The sequence below is a fragment of the Thamnophis elegans genome, chromosome 2 (genome assembly GCF_009769535.1).
Source record: "Thamnophis elegans isolate rThaEle1 chromosome 2, rThaEle1.pri, whole genome shotgun sequence".
Lineage (NCBI taxonomy): Eukaryota > Metazoa > Chordata > Lepidosauria > Squamata > Colubridae > Thamnophis > Thamnophis elegans.
Genome location: NC_045542.1, coordinates 95,247,252 through 95,268,488, shown reverse-complemented (window position 1 = coordinate 95,268,488; position 21,237 = coordinate 95,247,252). Strand labels below are relative to the sequence as shown.

The 21,237-nt window shown below is 38.4% G+C and overlaps 1 protein-coding gene across 1 annotated transcript in view; it reads left to right on the top strand.

Annotated features, from left to right (window-relative positions):
- The window catches only part of LOC116523972 (disintegrin and metalloproteinase domain-containing protein 19-like), a 46,023-nt gene extending 28,611 nt beyond the window's left edge, over nt 1-17,412 (top strand). Inside the window, exons 14-22 of the mRNA XM_032239065.1 lie at nt 742-850; nt 1,853-2,057; nt 2,785-2,862; nt 4,207-4,315; nt 4,651-4,795; nt 5,492-5,573; nt 7,275-7,493; nt 10,372-10,524; nt 12,325-17,412. Of these exons, the coding sequence (XP_032094956.1) occupies nt 742-850; nt 1,853-2,057; nt 2,785-2,862; nt 4,207-4,315; nt 4,651-4,795; nt 5,492-5,573; nt 7,275-7,493; nt 10,372-10,524; nt 12,325-12,378 (1,154 nt within the window). The 3' untranslated portion in view covers nt 12,379-17,412. The remainder of the gene's footprint in view (nt 1-741; nt 851-1,852; nt 2,058-2,784; nt 2,863-4,206; nt 4,316-4,650; nt 4,796-5,491; nt 5,574-7,274; nt 7,494-10,371; nt 10,525-12,324) is intronic.
- The last annotated feature ends 3,825 nt before the right edge of the window (nt 17,413-21,237 follow it).

Sequence of the window (21,237 nt, the reverse complement as noted above, 5' to 3'; positions counted from 1 at the left end):
TCTTAATGCTTTTATTACAAATAACCAAAGGTATATATTTGTGAGGGTGGAAGTTCATTCTCTGAGCTTGTTGGTTGGTTTCTGAACATTTCATTACCAGGCTATGTAACATTTTCAGCAGAGTTTAGGTGATGTCAGTGTTCTTCTGCTTATAAGGGCTTCGTGTGATCAGTGGGTCTTGTGATGGGGTGATCAAGATAGATAGAGAGATAGAGATATATGTTAGATATAGATAATTATTTGTATATGAATACAGGTAGTCTTCAACTTGCCATCATAATTGAGTTTTGCTTCATTTAACAACCTTTCTTGCTACAGTTGTTAAGCATGTCACTGCAGTTGTTAAGCTCGTAACAGTTCTTAAGTGAATCTAGCTTCCCCCTTGACTTTGCTTGTCAAAAGCCCACAAAAAGTGATCACATGACTCCAGGACACTGCGACCGCCATAAATATGACTCAGCTGCCAAGCACCTGAATTCTGATCAGGTGGCCATGGGATACTGCAACATTCCTAAATGTGAAAAACGGTCATAAGTCACTTTTTTCAATGCCGCCATAATTTCGAATGGTCACTAAATGAACTGTTGTAAGTCTAGGACTACCTGTAATCATTATCTGGTAAACCACATGAAGATTAGATGAAATATATTTTGCAGAGTGGGCTAGGACAATCCTATGCAGCTGTGTGATACAGTTGGTAAGTTACCTTTCACAAACACTTCGTGAATCTTTTCCATACAGGAGCAAGGCCAGCCCCCGACCTTTGCTTTGAGAGAGTTAATGCTGCCGGAGATTCCTATGGGAACTGTGGGAAGGATATCAGTGGGAACTACAGGAAGTGCGACACAAGGTAGAAAGACACAAGGCCAACTGTTTTCATGTGAGATGAGATAAAGCAGTATCCTCACAAGTTAAAAGATGAGAAAAATGAATCCAGCCTATGTTGCAAATAGCTGCAAATTATTTGGCCATTTTGTTGGACAAAATTGTCACTTTTGCTTTGCTTATATTAAAATCTTTCAGAAAAAGTTCATACCCTGACTTTTCTGGCTGTGGAAAGAGTGAGATTATTTTTCATGACCTCATATCTATGAACATTTTCCTGCTGTTCCTTATTGCATACATAAACAATATGGCAATTAAACAGCAGAGAAAGGACTCGTGGGTTGTGTGAATGTATCATCTGAAGAACTTTCCCCAATCCAGATTGGGGAAAGAGCTCCTTCTTTCTTCCAGCAGATTTCTCTAAAAAATCTTTTGAAGCTTAAAGCTTTTCAACAATTCCAGATTGTTTTCATAAGTAACCCCCTTTAAAAGAAAAAGAAAAAAAAACCCACCAATACTTTGAACCCAATATGGATCGGGACTCTCCAAACTTAATACTGAAAAGAAAGAGATACAGTAGTCCAAGGAGGGATATCAAACTGCTCTTCAAGCCATATTTTGTCTTATAACTATAAGCATGCTCATTTGCTTGCAATTCCAAAATCCTTAGATACACAAGGCAAACAACGGTTTTATTAATGAAACACGGAAGTGAAATTGATCTCAGTAAGTAATGGAAAGTCACTGTAAATGTCTGAATACATGTACATAAAACTCTATATGACACTGGGTTTTTACTTACCCTATTATTGGTAGGGTAATTTTGAGGTCAGTGAACATGAAATAGGATATTCAGCATCTAAGAAATAATACTTTTCAACCCGTAACATGGAATGTGTTTCACTAGGTCCCTCAAGGCTCTTCATTTTATTGGAAGTGAATAATGTTATGGAAGCCCTTGTGTTGGGTGTGTGTGAAGCTAAAATCTTAGCTGTAAGATTGAGACTCACAGAATTTTTCTTTCCAGAAATGCTAAATGTGGCAAGATACAGTGCCAAAGTTCTGCTTCCAAGCCTCTGGAGTCCAATGCTGTTGCAATTGATACAACTATCAAATTAAATGGAAGAGTAATTCATTGTCGTGGGACCCACGTCTATCGAAATGAAGAAGATGAAGGAGATATATTAGACCCAGGACTTGTGATGACGGGAACCAAATGCGGTGACAATCATGTAAGCACTGGCTGCCCATTGTACCTTATTCCACTTTAAAAATACATGTTTGCTTTTTCCCAGAATTAATTGCGTGCAACAATTTGTTTTAGATGTTTAATCCAACTTTGGGGGGGGGGAAAAAGAGAAAAACCCAAAGGGAATCCTCAGAATGAACAATAAGGATGTGCAGGGTGTAGCTTCTCTCCCTTGGAGCAGGCTGCTCTTTGGCTAAGACCAATGCTGTCACTCCCATTACAAATCCTGAATCTGGATGTATTCGCACTGTACACAACATGTTGGATGCAGCACTACAGATTTATGGAATTTGGGGGACTTAGTTTAGTAACCATCCCCCATAAACTATTTCTCCTTCCCATATATTTACTTCTATTAGTTAGGCCATGCTGGTCTTAAGCAGATGCTGAGAGCAATGACCTTGCCTATGGGATAATTGCAAGAGTTGGCTTCTCAGACTTGATGCAGTGGTTTTACACCCCAGGCCTGCCTTGTACCCAAATCATTTAATAGCATTATACCTGTAGTACAGCATTTCTTAAACATTTTTTACTATATTAAAAATTAAAATAGACACATTCTCTAGGATTTTAGTACTGTATTGCTTTTAAACATATGTTGGCAAATCATTTTGGTTTCATGGACCTCTGACGGGGCCTTTGGGGACTTAGAACCACATTTTAAAAACCATTACTCTAATATAATTCTGAATATCCGGTTTCTCCTACAGGTGTGCTTTGAGGGCCACTGTCAGAATACCTCCTTCTTTGATAGTGGACATTGTGGGAAAAAGTGCAATGGCCATGGAGTAAGTATCTGTCCTTGTATTCAGATACCATGTGACTGTATTTATTGCTTGCTTTCTTGGCCAGCTCTTATTCTTTTTGTTGGGTTTCAGAAAACTAATAAGCAGTCTAGATAGAATCCATATAGGTGTCCTATCAAAGATATGCCTGGCTGTAGAAGGACTTCCAGTTCAAGTGTATTTGGAGAGCTAGTTTGGTATGATGGTTAAGATGTTAGCCTAGAAACCAGGAAACTATGAATTCTAGTCATCTTAGCCATGGAAGTCAGCTGGATGATCATGGGCTACTCCCTCTCTTAGCCCAACCCATTTCGGGTGGGGAAAATAGGAGAAGAGAATATATTACAAACATTATGTATGGCCACTGCTTTGAGTTACTCATAAAATAATAAAGGTGGGTTAAAAATCCAATAAATAAATAAACTCTTCCTCTGGAAGGGTGATCAAAGATATTGTTTAAAATCAGTTTAATTTGTACATTGACCAACTATATATTTTAGAACAGAAATGTACACTACATGTGTCCTCCTAGTACCCCATCTGTTTCCTGCTAGCGACTTGAAATCACGTGGCTAAAATTTGACAGCAAAATGCCCATTTTTAAGTAAGCAAAACAGAATAGGAATGGATGAGAACAATAAAATAACCAGTAAAAGTAAAATTTCAATGGCTATAAATGCTTTTGTACATTTCATGGAACAAAACATTTTGTATTTATGATACATTTTTCTTGGAATATTTTTATAGTAAAAATGGGATTGTTCACTAGACAATCCCAAGTGGTGGCTAAGAGGTGGTGGAATGGGGAGACAGAATTCAAAATGTTAGAGTAGGTGTCCGTCATGTAAGATTAAATTAACACTTCTCTCACAGTTTTAAACAAATCTTAGGGCTCTCTTCAGAACATAAAGATGGGCTATGAAGTATTATACTGACCTTAAATATCAAATGTTGGAAGGGGAGGCTTTCCTTAAGCTGTGGTTTTACATTTGAGAAGAAGTTATGGCCATTTGTTATGGAGAGGGTATTTATTGGGAGGTTAAAAATAGCGGGAAGTCATTTCTGTTCCTCTTCAGGAATGCACATATAACCCAAAGTGAATTTTGAAAAATGGAAATATAACCTTTGTGGGTTAAGTGTTAAAAATGAAAAGAATGTTCAAACACCGCCTTTCTTGGGGGGGCGGGGGGGATGATGGATATAACCATGGATCGTTGGGGTGACTTTTAAATGCACTGAGCTCTAACAAAATCCAAGGCAAGTTGCAAAGGCTTCTTGTGCTATTTGGGTTACCCTGAGCAGGATGTTTACTATAGAAGTAACACTGATGGTGTTCTCTCAAAACAGATTTGCAACAATAATCACAACTGCCATTGTTTCAGTGGATGGGCACCTCCATTTTGTGAGAAACCTGGAAAGGGAGGAAGCCTGGACAGTGGCCCCATGCTTGAGAAAAGTGGGTGCAATTTGTATTGTTATTTGACCATTGACATGTGGACAGAGCTTGTGGGGCAGTGATTTGGCTGAGCAGGGAAGGCACAGAATCACAGTGTATTGGGTTGATCATACCAATATAACTGACGGGAAGATGGAATTTAGTAAGTGAAGTTTTCATCTCTCTCATATTCAGCATTGGTACACACAATACAGATATTGCCCTTCACTATTAGGTGTTCAAATGCTGGCATCCTACAGTGGTGGGTTGTTGTTGGTTTTGTTTTTTTTGTGGTGGTTGCATTTTAGCACAATCAGTGGATTTGAATAATTTTGACTTTTTTTTTTCTGGTCCAGGTCCTATTCCAATCATCATAGGTGTCCTGGTTTCTGTCTTGCTTTTGACTTTAATTGGAATAGCTTTTTGCTGTTACAAATGGAGAGCCAAACTTGTGCCAATTAAGAAGGCTATCTTTGCTCCCAAGAAAACCGAACAGTCCAGGTGAATGAATGAATGAGTGGGTGGGTGGGTGGGTGGATGGGTGGGTGGATGATTTGTCAGTAAGTGAGATGATTGCTTTTTTATGGTAAGTAAGCATGAGGGTTGATGTGATGTTGCTCATATCCCCTCATATTCCATTTGATTTCTGGATACATATGCATGAAAATCCAGCATTCTTTTATTTATATGCTGTACATATATTATAAAGTTACCATTAAAGTTTCTGGAAAAGCTTTGGAGACCATACTCAAGCTTTTAGGGAAAGGTTACCTTTGGCAAATCTCACTCTGTAGATTCCTGCCCTAAATTGATTTACAAACCCAGTGGCTGAGTACATGTAAGAGGTGAATTACATATAAGAGGCTAAGTATGGTGTGTGAGCTATAATATGAAATATATCCAGGGCTTAATTCCACTTAGATTTTATATAACTATTCAGACCTGTCAGCACTTAACCTATAGATCTCCTGCTAGGAACATTATGAAAAGAAGTCTCTTGTTATATTTAACAAGAGATTTCACCCATAGAAATATGAATTGTTACAATTTGGCTACTGAGTATATTGGGCTTTTTCCAATGTTAGTCTAGATAAAAACATGTGGTTTTATTTGTAAGAGAAACTGTTATACAAATAAAGCAAGTGCAATTGCAGAAATGATTCATAATACTTGTTTGTCCCTATTGTTTGGATACAGCATACCTCCTCCCATTCAGAAGGAAGTGAATGGACATGCCAACCCAGCATTCAAATTGAAAACTCCACAAGGACAGAGAAAGGTACTTTGAAATGACTAATTTCTAAACAAACCTCTGTTGAGTCATCCTCTGATTCCTCAGCATTTTAAAATACACTGTCAAACGAAATATCTTAGTTGTACAACAGTGGTGGGATTCGAATAATTTAACAACCGGTTCTCTGCCTTAATGACCAGCTGGGTAGGCGAGGCTCAGTGGTCATGTGACCGTGTGGGCGTGGCCAACTCAACACTCACATCGATGGGCGCTTCACCTTAGCTGTGACAATGTGATAAGGGTTAACCGGAGAAGCAGTTTCTTTAAGCAGGGCAATAAAGATCAGGCTAGAAACAACACCAGAATGTTTCCTTCCTGCCTTCCTTACAGGATTAGCCCTGTAAAGTAGAAAAAAACAAAAGGAGGTTTCTTCCAACAACCGGTTCTCTGAATTGCTTAGAAAGTTAACAACCGGTTTTCCCGAATAGGTGCGAACTTGCTGAATCCCACCACTGTTGTATAACTAATTTTCTTGTTATGTTCTAAACTTGTTCCATACGTCAGTTCCCGTAAACTCTGAACTAGACCATTTGGGGATCTCTAAACATTTTTTTCTCACTGCAAATCATTATTTATATATTTATTAATTATTTGTTATTTTATGTTGTACTTGAAGCAGTGTAAGTAGAGGGTCTGTCATTTTACTCTTACAGCAATGCCCCAGGGGAAGGCTGATCTGAAATAATACCTGACTCAGTTGCTCAGTGAATCAAATGGAAGCTTTCAAGCTCAACTTCTTAACCACTATACTATAATGCCTCTTAATTTCATTCTATTTTAGAGTTGCAAATTGTATTTATTGGCAATATTTCTAATAAGGAACATGTATAGATTATATTTTAAATGTACTCTTCCAAGTGCTGGAGCCTATAAAAATAAGGACACAAGAATGAACAGAAAAATCCATATATACATAAACACACACACACACACACACACACACACACACACACACACTCTAAGCTTACACTTAGTAAGCCAGAACATAAAATATATTGGCAGCATTTAGAAGCACTCATTCAAGAAACATACTTGGAAAATAGAAGTGCAGTGATTGCTGTAAACCTATTTGATCTCCGTGAGTATTTGCCAGAGTAGGGAAAAGGTAAAGATAAAATGAGTTTGACTCCTGGTGATTTAATGGACACATTCCTTCAGGACGTTTGGAGTTGTTCTTTGACTTTCAGTTCTCACTTATAACCATGCAAATCCCTTGAGTCCTCCAATTAAGCATGAACTAAGTCTATCCTAAGTCATTTTGAGCAGTGGTGAGATTCAAAAATCTTTACGTCTGTGGACGTGGCTTGGTGGGCCTGGCATGGCTTGGTGGGTGTGGCAGGGGAAAGATACTGTAAAATCTCCATTCTCTCCACACTCTAGGGGAAGGTTACAGCAAAATCCCCATTTCCTCCCGATCAGCTGGGACTCGGAAGGCAGAGAATAGATTGGGGGGGGGGGGCAGTCAGAGATGGTATTTACCAGTTCTCCGAGCTACTACTCAAAATTTCTGCTACCGGTTCTCCAGAACTGGTCAGAACTTGCTGAATGCCACCTCTGGTTTTGAGCCCAGACTGGGTCAATCTGATGCTGTCCCCTGTTGAAGCCAGAAAAAAGTTGGTTGTCGATCAGCCACACTAACTAATAAAATATAAATGCCATCTTTCTCTTCGTATGATTTGCTTGCAGATTACTGATATACAGAATGTGCTCTCAAAATCTGAAGTGCTATACTGCGAGCCACCTGCAGAGCTCAAGAGACAGGGGAAGCCACCACCTCCAGCTGTTCCAGCTAACTACGCAAAGAAATCCCCCTTTCTAGAACATGGTACTGAGGAGAAGCATTTGCCAAAACGAACTCCACCGAACAGGCCCGCACCTCCACCTCCGAAAGTCATGGTTCAGCAGGTGAGGAATTTATATACCTATGAAATCCTCTTTGTCAATAACTCTGGGTAAGCTGTACAGGTGTTTTAAAAACAGCGAACATTCAAACAACTACATCTGGTATTTGCTACCAAATGTGTCCTAATGTAACTTTAGAGTAGAAGTATCTGCTTCAATCCAATTGTATAATTGGACCATATATTTTTCTCAAGACAAATATATAGACTGTATCATTTGGGTGTGCCTTATATCTGAGATTGACTGTCACTTGTACTCAACTGTGAGCAGCTCATAGTTCTTTTGGGTAAGCAAGTATTGACAAGGAAAATATATAGGATTATATAGGGCTTTTGACTGATGGTGTCATCATTGACTTCATTCAGTAATCAGGAAAGAAACCACTCGACTTCATTTGAATTGAAATCAAGTGTACTTTTACTAATTATAAATGAACAGTTGCAAAGCAAAGCTGAGGCAGGTTAATTAGGCGCGAAAGTGGATAATATCAAGCACAATTCAATCCCCTCCCCTTGGCACCCCCGTTTATAGTCCAATTATAATGCACCCAACTGTCAGGTGGGAGATAACTTCAAAAATCCTCATCAGGATGGAATGCTGGACAGTTGGCCTTGGCGGGAAACTCCCTTCTTCCACATGCGCAGTAAAGTGGTCAGAACAGCGTCTAGAAACTTCCTCCAGCACATAATGATTCCCTTCCCAAATACCATGCCCCCCCCCCCCCGTTTCAATGACAGCCGAAGCAGCAGCAAAGCAGAGGCTGACAGATGGGTTGATGCAGCAAGGGAGTATAGTGGTTGAAGTGGTAATATACTGAAAGTAGTTCATGATCCAGCATTACTATAAGACAAGTATTTATTTTCAGGAGAAAGGTTTTGCTTGTATATATCAGAATGAGAGAATTAAGCTTTTTTTAAAAAAGATTCCCATCAATAAGTGACAAAGGACCTACATTTTTGTATTTTGGTTGGATTACTGCCAAAGTTTAGTAGAGTAATATATTGGGGCCTGAGATCTGCAGAAAGGGGGAGTGATGAGCTTCTCACAGCCCAGATTTCTCTTACTCCCTTACCACTTCACCTCAAACAGATTGAAGTTGGTTGGCAAAACCAATAAGATTGAAATGACAGCACCCCCTTGTGTCTAATGAATTTCCCTTCCAATCTCTTCTCTGCATAGAACATTTCATTTCAGTGGCCTGATGGTGTAACAGGACTTCATTTTTAGCTTGGCATAATGTATAGTTGGTTTAAGAATCCTGGGTTCCGGATTTTTAACTTAGCCTTGTGGGTGAACCAAGCCATGTATCAATATTATTTTTTTTATAGTTCCTACGCCCTAACAAGCTACAATTGTTCATTCCTTGAAACCAAAAGTGCCCAAAGTTTCCTGAATCTGATTGTGCAAATACATCATGGATGTATGGACATGACAATGATGATGTTTAGATTCGGAATCTGTTTGATCTAATTTATCTACAACAACAAGAGAGCCTGTCATGGGACTTCAGTGAAGAGACTGATGCAGCCTGAACAAAATGCTGTTATTGTACTTCATACTAACTTAGGTTTCTGCACTTTCTGCAATATCAGTTCCATATATAGCACATTGCACTAATCTGTACAACTAATTGCTAGAGAATGCACATAGAAATAGAGAGGCGGTGCCATATAGGTAAATCCAGTGGTAAAAATGGGTCTTTTGGAGCAAAAGAACAATCTCCTTACCACAGATTCTGAAATCCCATCCCATACTTTTTCATGTTGATTCCAGACTCTGACTTCTGGTTTCTTATATGAGACTCAGCAGTAGTTATGAGCCATGGGCGGACAGATAGCAATAGCACTTAGACTTATTCATAGTGCATTACACTATGAAGCAGTTTACAGAGTCAGCATATTGCCCCCAACAGCCTGGAAGAACGAGTCAACCTTGAGCAAGTCAGGGTCGAACTCCTGACAGTAGGAATGCAAAGTCATCCTACAATGCTGCATTCTAATCATTGCACCATAATGGCTGTTGATACACACAGACACATAGATATACACAGACACACACACACACAGACACAGACACACACAAACAGATACCTGGGAGGGGGTATTCTTCAATTTTAAATTGTAGTAATAGTTGTTGTTTTTTCTCCCCCCCACCCTTCAGCTCCTTTGTAAAGTTTCTGTGGGGTTTGGGGTTTATCAATTACCCACTATTAATGCAAAGTCTTTCCAGGTTTCAAGTTCAACTAGACAGAAGATATTTTTTTCTGTATTAATAAAATATCAAGTCCTTCTTTGAATTCTGCCTCCTAAGCTAGATAAACAGTTCATTCTCTTTTGGGCCATAATGTTTTTAAACCACCATATTTTTTCCTCTTTTTGTTTTACCACGCAGTTCCCATTTCCTCCATTTATGCTAGTTTATGTTTGAATTCTGTCCTAATCACAACTCCACCCTTATTTTATCGACGGGTTTTAAATCTTCTCACCCGATCTTGTCACTTTGTCCAGCCATCGCTCCTGTTCTTGTGCTTAGCCCGGTTGCCTCCAACTTTATGCCAGACATTTTGCCATGTCTGCCTCCCGCATCACCAGGTCATAGAGCTTGTCTCTGGCTTTCAAGAAACCAGTTTCTTCCCTGTTGGCCGTTCGAGACGCCACTCTTTTTTCACCTTCTCTCCAAGAAGGTCTGGTCTAAAAGACAACCCCCTTCCCCCAATGGTTTGTCAGCCCTGGATTTCACGGGTCCCTCAGGAGCCGCTTTTCTAGTCTGTCTTGTTGCGGCGCTAACCGGAAGTCAAGTCGCTGCCCAAGAAATAAATAAATATATATATATATATAGTATCATATCATAAAAGCTGAAGAATTCTTACTTTTTTCCCTAGGATTCTTCCCGACTAAAACCACCTCAGAGAGCACTTCCAGCTAATCCAGTCCCTTCAAGCCACAGGACGGGGTTGTCCAAAGTGAATACAGGAGCAATACCACCCTATGGCACTTTAAGGAATACAGGAATACAGAATGCAGTCTTGGCAGAGGTGAGCTATCAAATGATAACAAAGATATATTAATAAAAGATAAAGGGGGGAAAATAAAACTCGAGTTTGTGTGATATTTTTCCTGTTTTGAAATATTCAACTGGACACATGATATCAGTTTTTTTCTTGTTTTTTGGGTAAGTTTATTTAAGAAATGAATAGTAAAGATATCCATATAATTGTAGCATGATATTTTCCAGGGGTAGAAAAGCCTAAAACTAAAATTCACCAAGAGATGAATTTTAAAGTGACAGATGCAAAAACTTTGAGGCAATGAAATGTCACTGGAAAATTTTCAAGACTCCAGATAAGCCTTTGATGGGAGACTCTTTAGTCCTTGGATGTCACCCCCCCCAAAGGTCATCTTTGAGCCAAGGTGGCGCAGTGGTTAAATGCAGCACTGCAGGCTACTGCTAGATCAGCAGTTCAGCGGTTCAAATCCCACCGGCTCAGGGTTGACTCAGCCTTCCATCCTTCCGAGGTGGGTAAAATGAGGACCCAGATTGTTGGGGGCAATATGCTGACTCTCTGTAAACCGCTTAGAGAGGGCTGAAAGCCCTATGAAGCGGTATATAAGTCTACTGCTATTGCTATTGCTATCTGCCTCAATTGTCTTCCTGAAAAGATCCCTTTATTAAACCCTGCGTGAAAATGTAAAACCAACCCAGGAATGGCTGGGAAGCAACAGAGTCATGGATCTCTCAGGAGATGAGGTATACTGGGATCCAGACAGTGGTAAATGCATCTCTGAAGAATCCCTAATGGTTTCCCTGGCTCTTAAAGAGGCAGTGGTTTGTCCCCTCTTCAAGTAGCCCTGCCTGAATCCAGTGAGTACTGGCAAATTTTGTCTGGTTTCCAATTCTTCTATTTAGAGAAGGTTGATGGAAACCAACCAGTTTACAGCTCCTGTATGCCAGATTAATGTTGGTTGAATACAGGGGTGAAATTCAGCTGATTCTGACAGGTTCTGGAGAATCAGTAGCGGATACTTTGAGTAGTTTGGAGAACCAGCAAATATCACCTCTGGCTGCCCCCAGAGTGGGTGGGAATGGAGATTTTGCAGTATCCTTCCCCTGCAACATCCACCAAGTCACACACCACCTAGAACCAGTAGTAAAAAAAAATTGCATTTCACCACTGGTTGAAGATATGAATATGTGTATACTTTGTATGCGGATAAAAGCAATGTTGTTGACTGGGAACTCATATGATTTGCAGTGAATGCCCAACTGATAAGAGTGAGGAGCAGGGATCTTAAAATTACTGTATCAAAGATCAAGGTAGTTACATTGGGGGGGGGGAAATTGAGTGAATTATTGCTTGAACGTATAACTCTATGGTAGCAGTTAGTACTAGTAGGTACATTTGTGAACTTGGGTAGAAGTTTACTAATTAAGGGAAAAAGCAGAAATGCAAATCCTGACGGAAACCTAGTAGTAACAGATGGTCTAAGAGAATATTGTTAGAAGGGACCTTGGAGGTCTTCTAGTCCAACACCTGCTAAGAACAACAGCATATTTTTATAGTTAGTGATCAGTGCAAACCTGAAGTAAAGTGGAGAAAGCATTTTAGATTGAGATGCAATGCATATTTAGTACCCATTCTATTCTATTGCATTCAGCAGAGCTACAGTGTGTAGATCAGGTCATAATTCACTTATGGAAAGAAGTGGCGTGACATTTGAAATGTTTGCACGTTGGATATATCCCTCTCCATGGTTTCATCTAAATGCAAATATATTTTCTAGTTTCTCCTAGCCGAGAAAAAAAACAAATACTAAAATTATTTTATCTTTTGTAGAATCGAGCCATAAGAAATCCTGGAGCTGCAAATATTCAGAAGTTTAGAAGCTGAAATTTGTCCTCTGGTTCTAAAATCTGCATCAATTCCATTTGGAATTTTCAAGAGCTTTGTTTCATTTTGTACAAGTCTCAGGCCTTAAGTAATTGAGGCCAATTTCAGAGCAACCTTTAGGAAAGGATCTCTATTTTGTGGCATGGATTGATGCAATTCTCTAGAAACGGTCTAGAGATATCCCAGTACATACCAAGGACCTTTCTCCATTACATTTGTTTGTTTCAATTGGCATGCAGAAGGAAGCAGAGGACTTAATTACTCATGTAATTCATGGTTGCAACAATAGACAGATTGATTAATCAACATTGCATAATGGAATCAACATATCTATCTCTGAACACTTTCTGGAACAAAATCTGAAGTCTTTGAAAGAAGAAAGAAATGTGATGCCCTAAGATCATCTCATGCTGGTGAGAGATCCTCCCAAGCTACTTTAGATCAAATAGAAGAGATTCCCAATTTGAAGAATGTTGCTGTATGTGCATTTAAGAGAAGAATTTTCTTTCCCTTTAAGGAACCTTCTTATATACTGTATATTCAATCTCTTATATTCTTCTATGGCGTCAGATTTCAGTTCGAAGTTTTTTCAGTCCACACTTTTCAGAATTTAGAAATTTTAGCAACGTAAGTGCAGTGAGTCCATATTTTGCCTTGAACTTCCACGATCTTCTGAGGCATACTCAGGTCTATTTGCCTTGGAATTGTAACAAGTCCTGGCCAGTGTTCAAGGGTGTTTTTGTGATAGCAAATTTTTACCTTCAACCTTCAACAGGTCTTGACGCTGTTTCTTCTCAGCTGTTATTTGCTTCAGATGTCTTATGTATCTCTGAAATGCAACTTTGGGAAGGGATCACTGAGCTTTCCTCAAGTGTTACATGAGGTAATTTCAATAGAAAGTGAAGAATGGAGAGATGCTTCTAATATGACACCCATCTCTATGCCAAAAGAAAACACGTTAAAGGAATTTCATAAACCTTTTATATGAAGAGGGAAGTGGGCTGTTTTAGAGGGACTAGAATAGAGGAGAAAATTACAAAAATTAGGTTGGATTTTATCATGCATGGGGTGGGGGCAGAATTTTTTTCTGGGTTTTTTTTATAGGTGAGGTAGGGTAGGTTTTTAAACGTATTGTGCCTATTTTAGGTAATATTAGAATTTATTTATTATCTGGTCTTGAAACAATATTTTACGGTACAGTTGAAGAAGGTGCAAGAAAGAGACTTTTAAAAATTACTTTGCTCTGAAGGATGTAGCAAACCCTTGTCCCAATATCCCGTGGTGTGCTGAAGCTGGTTTGTGCTGGCTCACGAGAGCCAATTGTTACATTTTCTTGAATTTTGTGAGCTAGTGGAGACCAGAACTCTGAACTGCTGTCCCTACAGTACACACCAATCATCATTTGCCCACATGTCAGTACCCATTTCTCACATACCAGGAGATGCTCATTGATTTTGCTGCATGGACTTTACCTTCATGAGGACAAAAAAAGATGAGAGACTATTCAGGGTCCACACAGTGTTTTTGTCACTGCTGCCCCTCTCTGCTTAAGGTAGTTTTTTTTTTAATGTATTTATCTTTCCTATATAGACTGGGCTTATTCACTTCAAACATTTGGAAATGTCCTTAATGTAGCTAGTACTTTTTTATACTTTCTAAATTGGCATTGGCATAAAGAATACAATAAATTTATAATAAGAACAAAGTCATCTGATAAAGTACCACAGTAACCTTTATAACACCATTATAATGGGGAATTTCCTGATTAAAATGTAATGCAGAGCTATGTATAAGTGTCCCATTGATCAGTGTTTATTTAAAGGTTGTTATCTTACTCATCCCGCATTCAAAGTTTTATAGGTTTCTCATTCCAATTCATCAGGGGATACCTAATGATCCAGCTTAATTAGACATTCACCACAATTCATGAAGCTCAAAATAGGTTTTTTTGAGCAGTTGATGAAAGTCTATTGTTTGTCTAACTGTGCTCCACAAGTTGTCTTTGCACTTTAAGCAACCTTGAATTGTAGTGATAATCAATTGTAACACTGAGGCATAGCCAAGGCTTCACAAATGTTCTCAGGTTTTAAGTGGTGCTTCCTTTATCCTGTGGATATTTTTTTTTTCAGTTTGCTTTGCAATATGTTGGTGCTAAAGAAATGCTGTTTGGTTTCTGATGATGTAAAATCGCCATGGTTAGTCTATGTGATATATAGAGCCACAGTGCATATAATGTTAGTGTAGTACAACTCCAGTTGTAACTATAAGCATCTGAACTGTGACAGACTATAATCCAATTACGCCATATGCTAGTTCAAGAGTCCATACAGAAATCTAAAATTATCTTCCTGAAAGTATGATTTCAAATTGGGCATTAGCTTCTTTTGATTAATGCTGGGCTTATCAAATAGTATTTTAATTGCATACCTACATTGCCAGAGTACAAAGTAATATTGTATGTTTATGTTTCATACTGAATATGTAGCTACAAGAAGAGCAAATCTTTCCCATGATCTTTCTATGATGCTCATTACTTCCTAGCAAAACTGAATAGTTATTTGTAATACGAATGAAGAGTTTTGTAGTCCCTTTATATTTAAATTCTTCTGAACGAAGTGTATTTGTAGAAATGTGTACAGAATAGGAAAGGTTGCAATTTTTGCTCAAAACAAAATAGGTTTTCTCAATACACACTTGAACATGTGCTAGAACAGGGGTGTCAAACTTGATTACATTGACGGCTGCATGAGGGTTGTGTTTGACCTCAAGGGCCCCTGTGGCGGCCTGAGCACTTTACCAGTGAAAACCGGCTCCCAAACTCCGTTTTCACCTGTGACGGCATCCTGCAACCCTCTGCCAGCAAAAATTGAACTCGGGAGGGCCGTCCATAGCCCTCGCGAGCTCCGTTTTCTCTGGCAGAGGCACCATGTGCTAGTCCTGCGCTGTTTCCAGAACAGCCCCATGGACCGGATCTAAGCACCCTACAGGTTGAATTTGGCCCCTGGGCCTTGAGTTTGACACCCCTGTGCTAGAAAATAGTTTCATTCTGTTGGGCAAAGCTTGAAACTGTTAAAAGTATTCTGATCGTAGGATTTAGTGGGAACTCTAAATCAACCTATTTCCCTATTTTTCATGCCAGAGAGTTACAATCATTTATAGATTAGCATTTCATGCCAAGTTTTTGGTAGAAAATTTGATCAAGTAAAAAACCCCACACACTTTTTAAAAAGCATTAAGTCCAGAGAGGAAACAAGCAACAGAGTTCTGCTTTAACCATGTACCCTTTCTATCCCACAACCCACTTCCACATCTGCTTATCCGGTATGAATAATAATAGCAAGAGCATCACTTAATCCTCGCTAGTTTATCGATATGCTGAAAAAGTTGAGAAAAAGGAATCCAGGCATAAGCCACAAAGTAATATCCGAGCTGCAGTTCTCAGAACAGGTAAAGTGCTGAAAATGACTCAAAGCTATCAGCATAATTTCACACTCAGAACAAACTGCTATGTTTTGCTATAACCAAACTCTTGAACCAAACAACTATTTTGTTCCATGTTTGCAATAGCTGAAATGATCATTTTTAAAGCCAAAGTATTTTGTGCATTCCTAGTTGCCTGTTTCAAACTCACACCAATTTAGCAACTCTTTAACAATAGGAAAGTAGCTAGAAAGTGCAGCTATCATACAGTTATTCTTGGTCCTTTGAAGAGGATAGATAGATTTTCAATACAATCACTATAATGACATTCAAAATTATAGCTGCAGGAGTTGAAGCTTTGCTGCAGCCTTATCATGTCATGACTGCCTTAATGAAATTCAAACATATCCTACATTCTCAGTCTTCCATAATCTGAAAATCTGTTTCCAAAACTTTGCAGAATCCTCTTGAAAATATTTTATTGAGGTAGGTGAAGACACAAAAAAAATCAAATTCTTAATTTAGCACTGCTTTGAGTAAATGTGCACTTTTCTTCCACTAACCTTTATTTGGCCTATTTCATATTGCTCCAAGGTGTCTGTATTTCCAAGAATATTTTACAACGAAAAAATAATCTTTTCAATCAGATTGCCAGTTCTTAAAAGTTACTTCCTCATACATTCTAAAATTGGCATCCTGCTCCCTTCTTACTGGTGCAGGAATACAACTATGTCTTCCTCCTCTACCTCTTGGGCATTTCCTTGTGTGATAATGGGAAAGAGAAAAACTCTGCTCCTACAGTTACTGCATGATTAAGGGAATGTTGGTACATCTCATAACTATGTTCTAGAGCAGGGTTCCCTAACCCCTAGTCTGTGGATCTGCACTGGTCTGTAGCATGTCAGAAATTGAACCGCTGAAACAGGTAAAGACTCGTACACGAGATACAGACAGCACGCAAATCCATGACCCACCCAGTCCGCGGAAAAACCTCTCTCCACAGAAATGGTCCCTGGTGCTCAAAAGTTTGAGGGCCACTGTTCTAGAGGAGCCTTTTCAAATGCAGAAAATGACAGTCTCAACTACAGTATATGCCTTAATACTAATAATACTTCACATAATTGTTTTTTCATATGCATGGCATAGATTGGGAGGAAAATGTTACATGTGGTTACAGCTCAATACAGATTGTACTTCTAAAATCCCATGGAGCTTATTTCCAAGTTTAATAAACACTAGAGCTGTGCAGTGCTTTGGATTCAAAGGCAAAAGGCAAGATCAGGATTCACCAAATTAAGGGAGGGAAGGAGGGAGAGGCAAAATGGAACATTTTCCAAACCATGCATTATCTGGAGATGATCATTGCTGCATGATCACAGAAAAGATATATTTGACTAAATGAATTTCAATGTGCCTTTTTTGCCTTTATAACTGAAGTACCGTACAATCCTAGACTGCACGATAACAATGTCCACACAAAATATTTTGAAGAAGCATGTTTTACCATGTCTCACCACTTTGCTTTGGAGTTTACAATATGATTTTTGTGTACCTTTACAAATTGTACATATACAAATACTTGAACAATGCAGTTTGTTGTGCCTTTTGCCTAGATACGCTGAATAAATTTTGTGATTGCTATTTGAATATATTTGTCATAAATTATTGTATGTGATACTATTAAAGAGATAGGGGATACTGTTCTTTAAACCAATCGTCCTCATTGCTGAAGAACAGTTTTCTTCATTTTGAATTCAATCCAGGAAACAATGTGGATTTACTTATATAGTTTCCTTGGACAAAACAATAGATGAATCCTGGTGAAACAGGCCACAGACCCACCTAATCGAGCATTTTGTATCACAGTGTGTGGCCAACTAGATCACAGGTATCAAACTCGCGGCATCTTGCTGTCACATGATGTTTCACAATGTTTTTCCCATTTGCGGAGCTCTAGTGGGCGTGGCCTGCATGTGACACCCTAGATTAGGGAAACTCAAAAGTTTACAGTAGAGAACATGGCTAATTTTGGAAAAGATGTTCAGGGGCAATAGAAACTAGCAAATCAAACAGATTACCAGCTTTGGAAGTTCAAAAAAACTATGTTCTTCCACACGAAATAAATGAGTTGTGCTAACAGTCATGAATGAAACAAGAACAAATTTCAGTCATTTATAAAGCCATTTGCAAAACTCGATTATACAATTATCTAATTGTAAAATACATTCTTTGGCAACAAATATCTCCAAAGTTTTACAAGATTTGCTTGACAGAGTTTTATTTTTTTGTAGTTTTGGAAAATGTAGTACCTGTGAAACAAACCATTATAATGAAAGCCAAAGCAGAGTGGCTGGGTTTATACATACTAAACAAAATGTACATTATGGCTTAGCATAAGGAATAGATACAAAAAGCTGTTTTCTAATGCCAGCAGAGCACAACAGCCCTTAGTGCCAGATCATTACATCAAACCATCCAGAAAGCTTCAAATATATCATCTTTCCATCCCCAAAGTCAATGTAGAACCTTAATTTTGAAAACTTTATTATTTTTTATAGTACCTACACTATATTACCAAAAGTATTCGCTCACCTGCCTTTACTCGTATATGAACTTACTATAAGTGACATTCCATTCCTAATCCATAGGGTTCAATATGATGTCGGTCCACCCTTTGCAGCTATAACAGCTTCAACTCTTCTGGGAAGGCTGTCCACAAGGTTTAGGAGTGTGTTTATGGGAATTTTTGACCATTCTTCCAGAAGCGCATTTGTGAGGTCACACACTGATGTTGGACGAGTTTACGTAACCTACCACTTCGTGGCTGAGTTGCTGTCATTCCCAAATACTTCCACGTTCTTACAATACAGCTGACAGTTGACTATGGAATATTTAGGAGCAAGGAAATTTCACGACTGGATTTGTTGATCAGGTGGCATCCTATGAGAGTTCCACGCTAGAATTCACTGAGCTCCTGAGAGCGACCCATTCTTTCACAAATGTTTGTAAAAACAGTCTGCATGCCTAGGTACTTGAGTTTATATACCTGTGGCCATGGAAGTGATTGGAACACCTGATTCTGATTATTTGGATGCATGAGCGAATACTTTTGGCAATATAGTGTATCTACTTACCTATCTATTCAACCATCTACCCATCAATCCAAAGGTTCAAAAACCAAGAAACAACATTTGCACTGGAAATAAAGTAGCAAATACAAGTATAGAAGAGAATGGCTATTTATATGAAGTGAAACTGCAAATAGGGGAAATTTGGGAGGGGGGGGGTCAGATTTTTTTATTGCATTTTTATTACTATTTTTGTAATTAAGGCGATGAACATACCTAGTACAGGAAGTCCTTCATTTATCACAATTGAGCTCAAAATTTCCACTTCCGAGCAAGACAATTTTTAAGCGAGTTGCCCTATTTTACGACCTTTCTTGTCACAATTGTTAAGTGAATCGTTGCAGTTATTAAGTTAGTAACAGTTGTTAAATCAATCTGGCTTCCCTATCAGAAGATCGCCAGTGATGATCACATGACCAGGGGGGTTACTGCAACAGTTGTAACTGTGAAAAATGGTCGTAGCTCATTTTTTTCAGTGCCAGTGTAACTGGTCACTAAGCAAGTGGTTGTAAGTTGAGGATTATCTGCACTCCTTCCTTCTCCTATTTTGCCCACAACAATCTGAGGTGAGTTGGGCTGAGAGAGTAACTGGCCCAAAGCCACCCTTTCAAATCCAGGATCCAGGAAACAGAAGGGAAACCCATTGCAAGGCATCTTTGTGCTACACTGTTACAAAAAAATATAAACAATCTTACAAAAAAAATGTTCAGAGAAAACTCTTGGTTTAGCACATCCAACCATCCCATGAACTATACATAGATGGAACTCCTCCAATAAACCTTACGATGGTATTCCTTGTAAAACTTGCATGTGATCCCTGCAGTTGTATCTATTACATTATGAAATAGTCTTCTTTTATAAATGAGAACTACATTCTGCTGTTGACCAATAGCAAAGTACAAAGAACTATATATGGGGGATTCTTGGGGCTTTCTGAGCTTGCTTGATTTCTTGCAGATGTTTCATTACCCTAACTAGATAATATCATCAGTAGCATTGATGACGTTACCTAGTTATGTTAATGAAATGTCTGCAAGAAAACAAGCAAGCTCAGCACCAAGAACCTCATTTCAACCCTGAGCTACAAATATTGTCCTTTATTGGAACTATGTATGAGCTTGCTTTGTCTGCTTTTCTGACTTTACAATAATCAGAATAGGATGATTAATTTAGAAGCACAGAGACAAGACTCAAAGCAGCCTGAAATATTTATCCAGAAGGTTTTTGCAATGAAGCATACCTTCAAAGTTAACAAAATTACGTTTGTTAATTTTGCACTTGATACAACAAATAAATAGTTAGCTCAAACAGTCTTGTCCTATGTGAATCTTCACAAGCACAGACAATTGTAACACTTTAGATTAGAACATCTTGGTCATCCAGGCTAAAAAGACTTTCATTAACCAGTAAAATAGCATAAATTGGATGGCTAGTGATAATTATCATAGGCAGTTAAGCCTCTAATCCATTCACTTGTTATAACTAATGAAATCTTATTAACTTTTGACAGTTTTGATCCCAGTTTACACTTTCTGTGATCATAACCGAGTTCTAAATTGTAGAAACTACCCCATTTCTCCAAAATATCAGCAAAATATAATTTTGTATGGAGACAAGAACAAAGCATTATCACAATTAAATTATAATATTTATGGAAAATGAAAGATAACTGCTGCTGTATCTGAACATCTAATAGTATCAGTACAATTAATTAAAATAGGGAAAGCACCAAAGTATATTAAAATCCAATATACAAGAAAAGAACTGTAGGGCAATTTTTTGAGACTGAATTATTTAAAAATAAGTTCATGACTGAAAGTTCTGAATGTCTTGGCCAACATTACAACATTACAACATTCTGGAGGGAACTGTAGCTATTTATTTTACCATATTTTCAAAAATGACTTGGGTATTCTAAGCTGGAAAAAATAGAATGCTTTCTTTTGAAGCTTCAAATTCTTCACACACTTCAATGAATACAACTTTTTCTCGTGAAGATAGGGGAAGAGTGAGAAAGATCTGGAAGAAACAATGCCAGTTGACCGTAGAACATTTCTTCCAAAGGCAGAGGAAATATGTCCATGTTTGACACAAATACAATCACCACTGCTATTGATTCTAGAGTGTGCAAAATCTAGTGCCATTGCTGAGGATGAAAAGAGGAGAAGCACGATGCAGAAATGTGGAGGTAGCAAGCTGTGTTGAAGTTGGTTGCTGTTTTCAAAAGGCACATATGGTGATGCTTCATTTAAATTCTTCCAGATGCATGCATGTTTTTATACTGTTTGGCCCCATTACTCTAACAAATAGA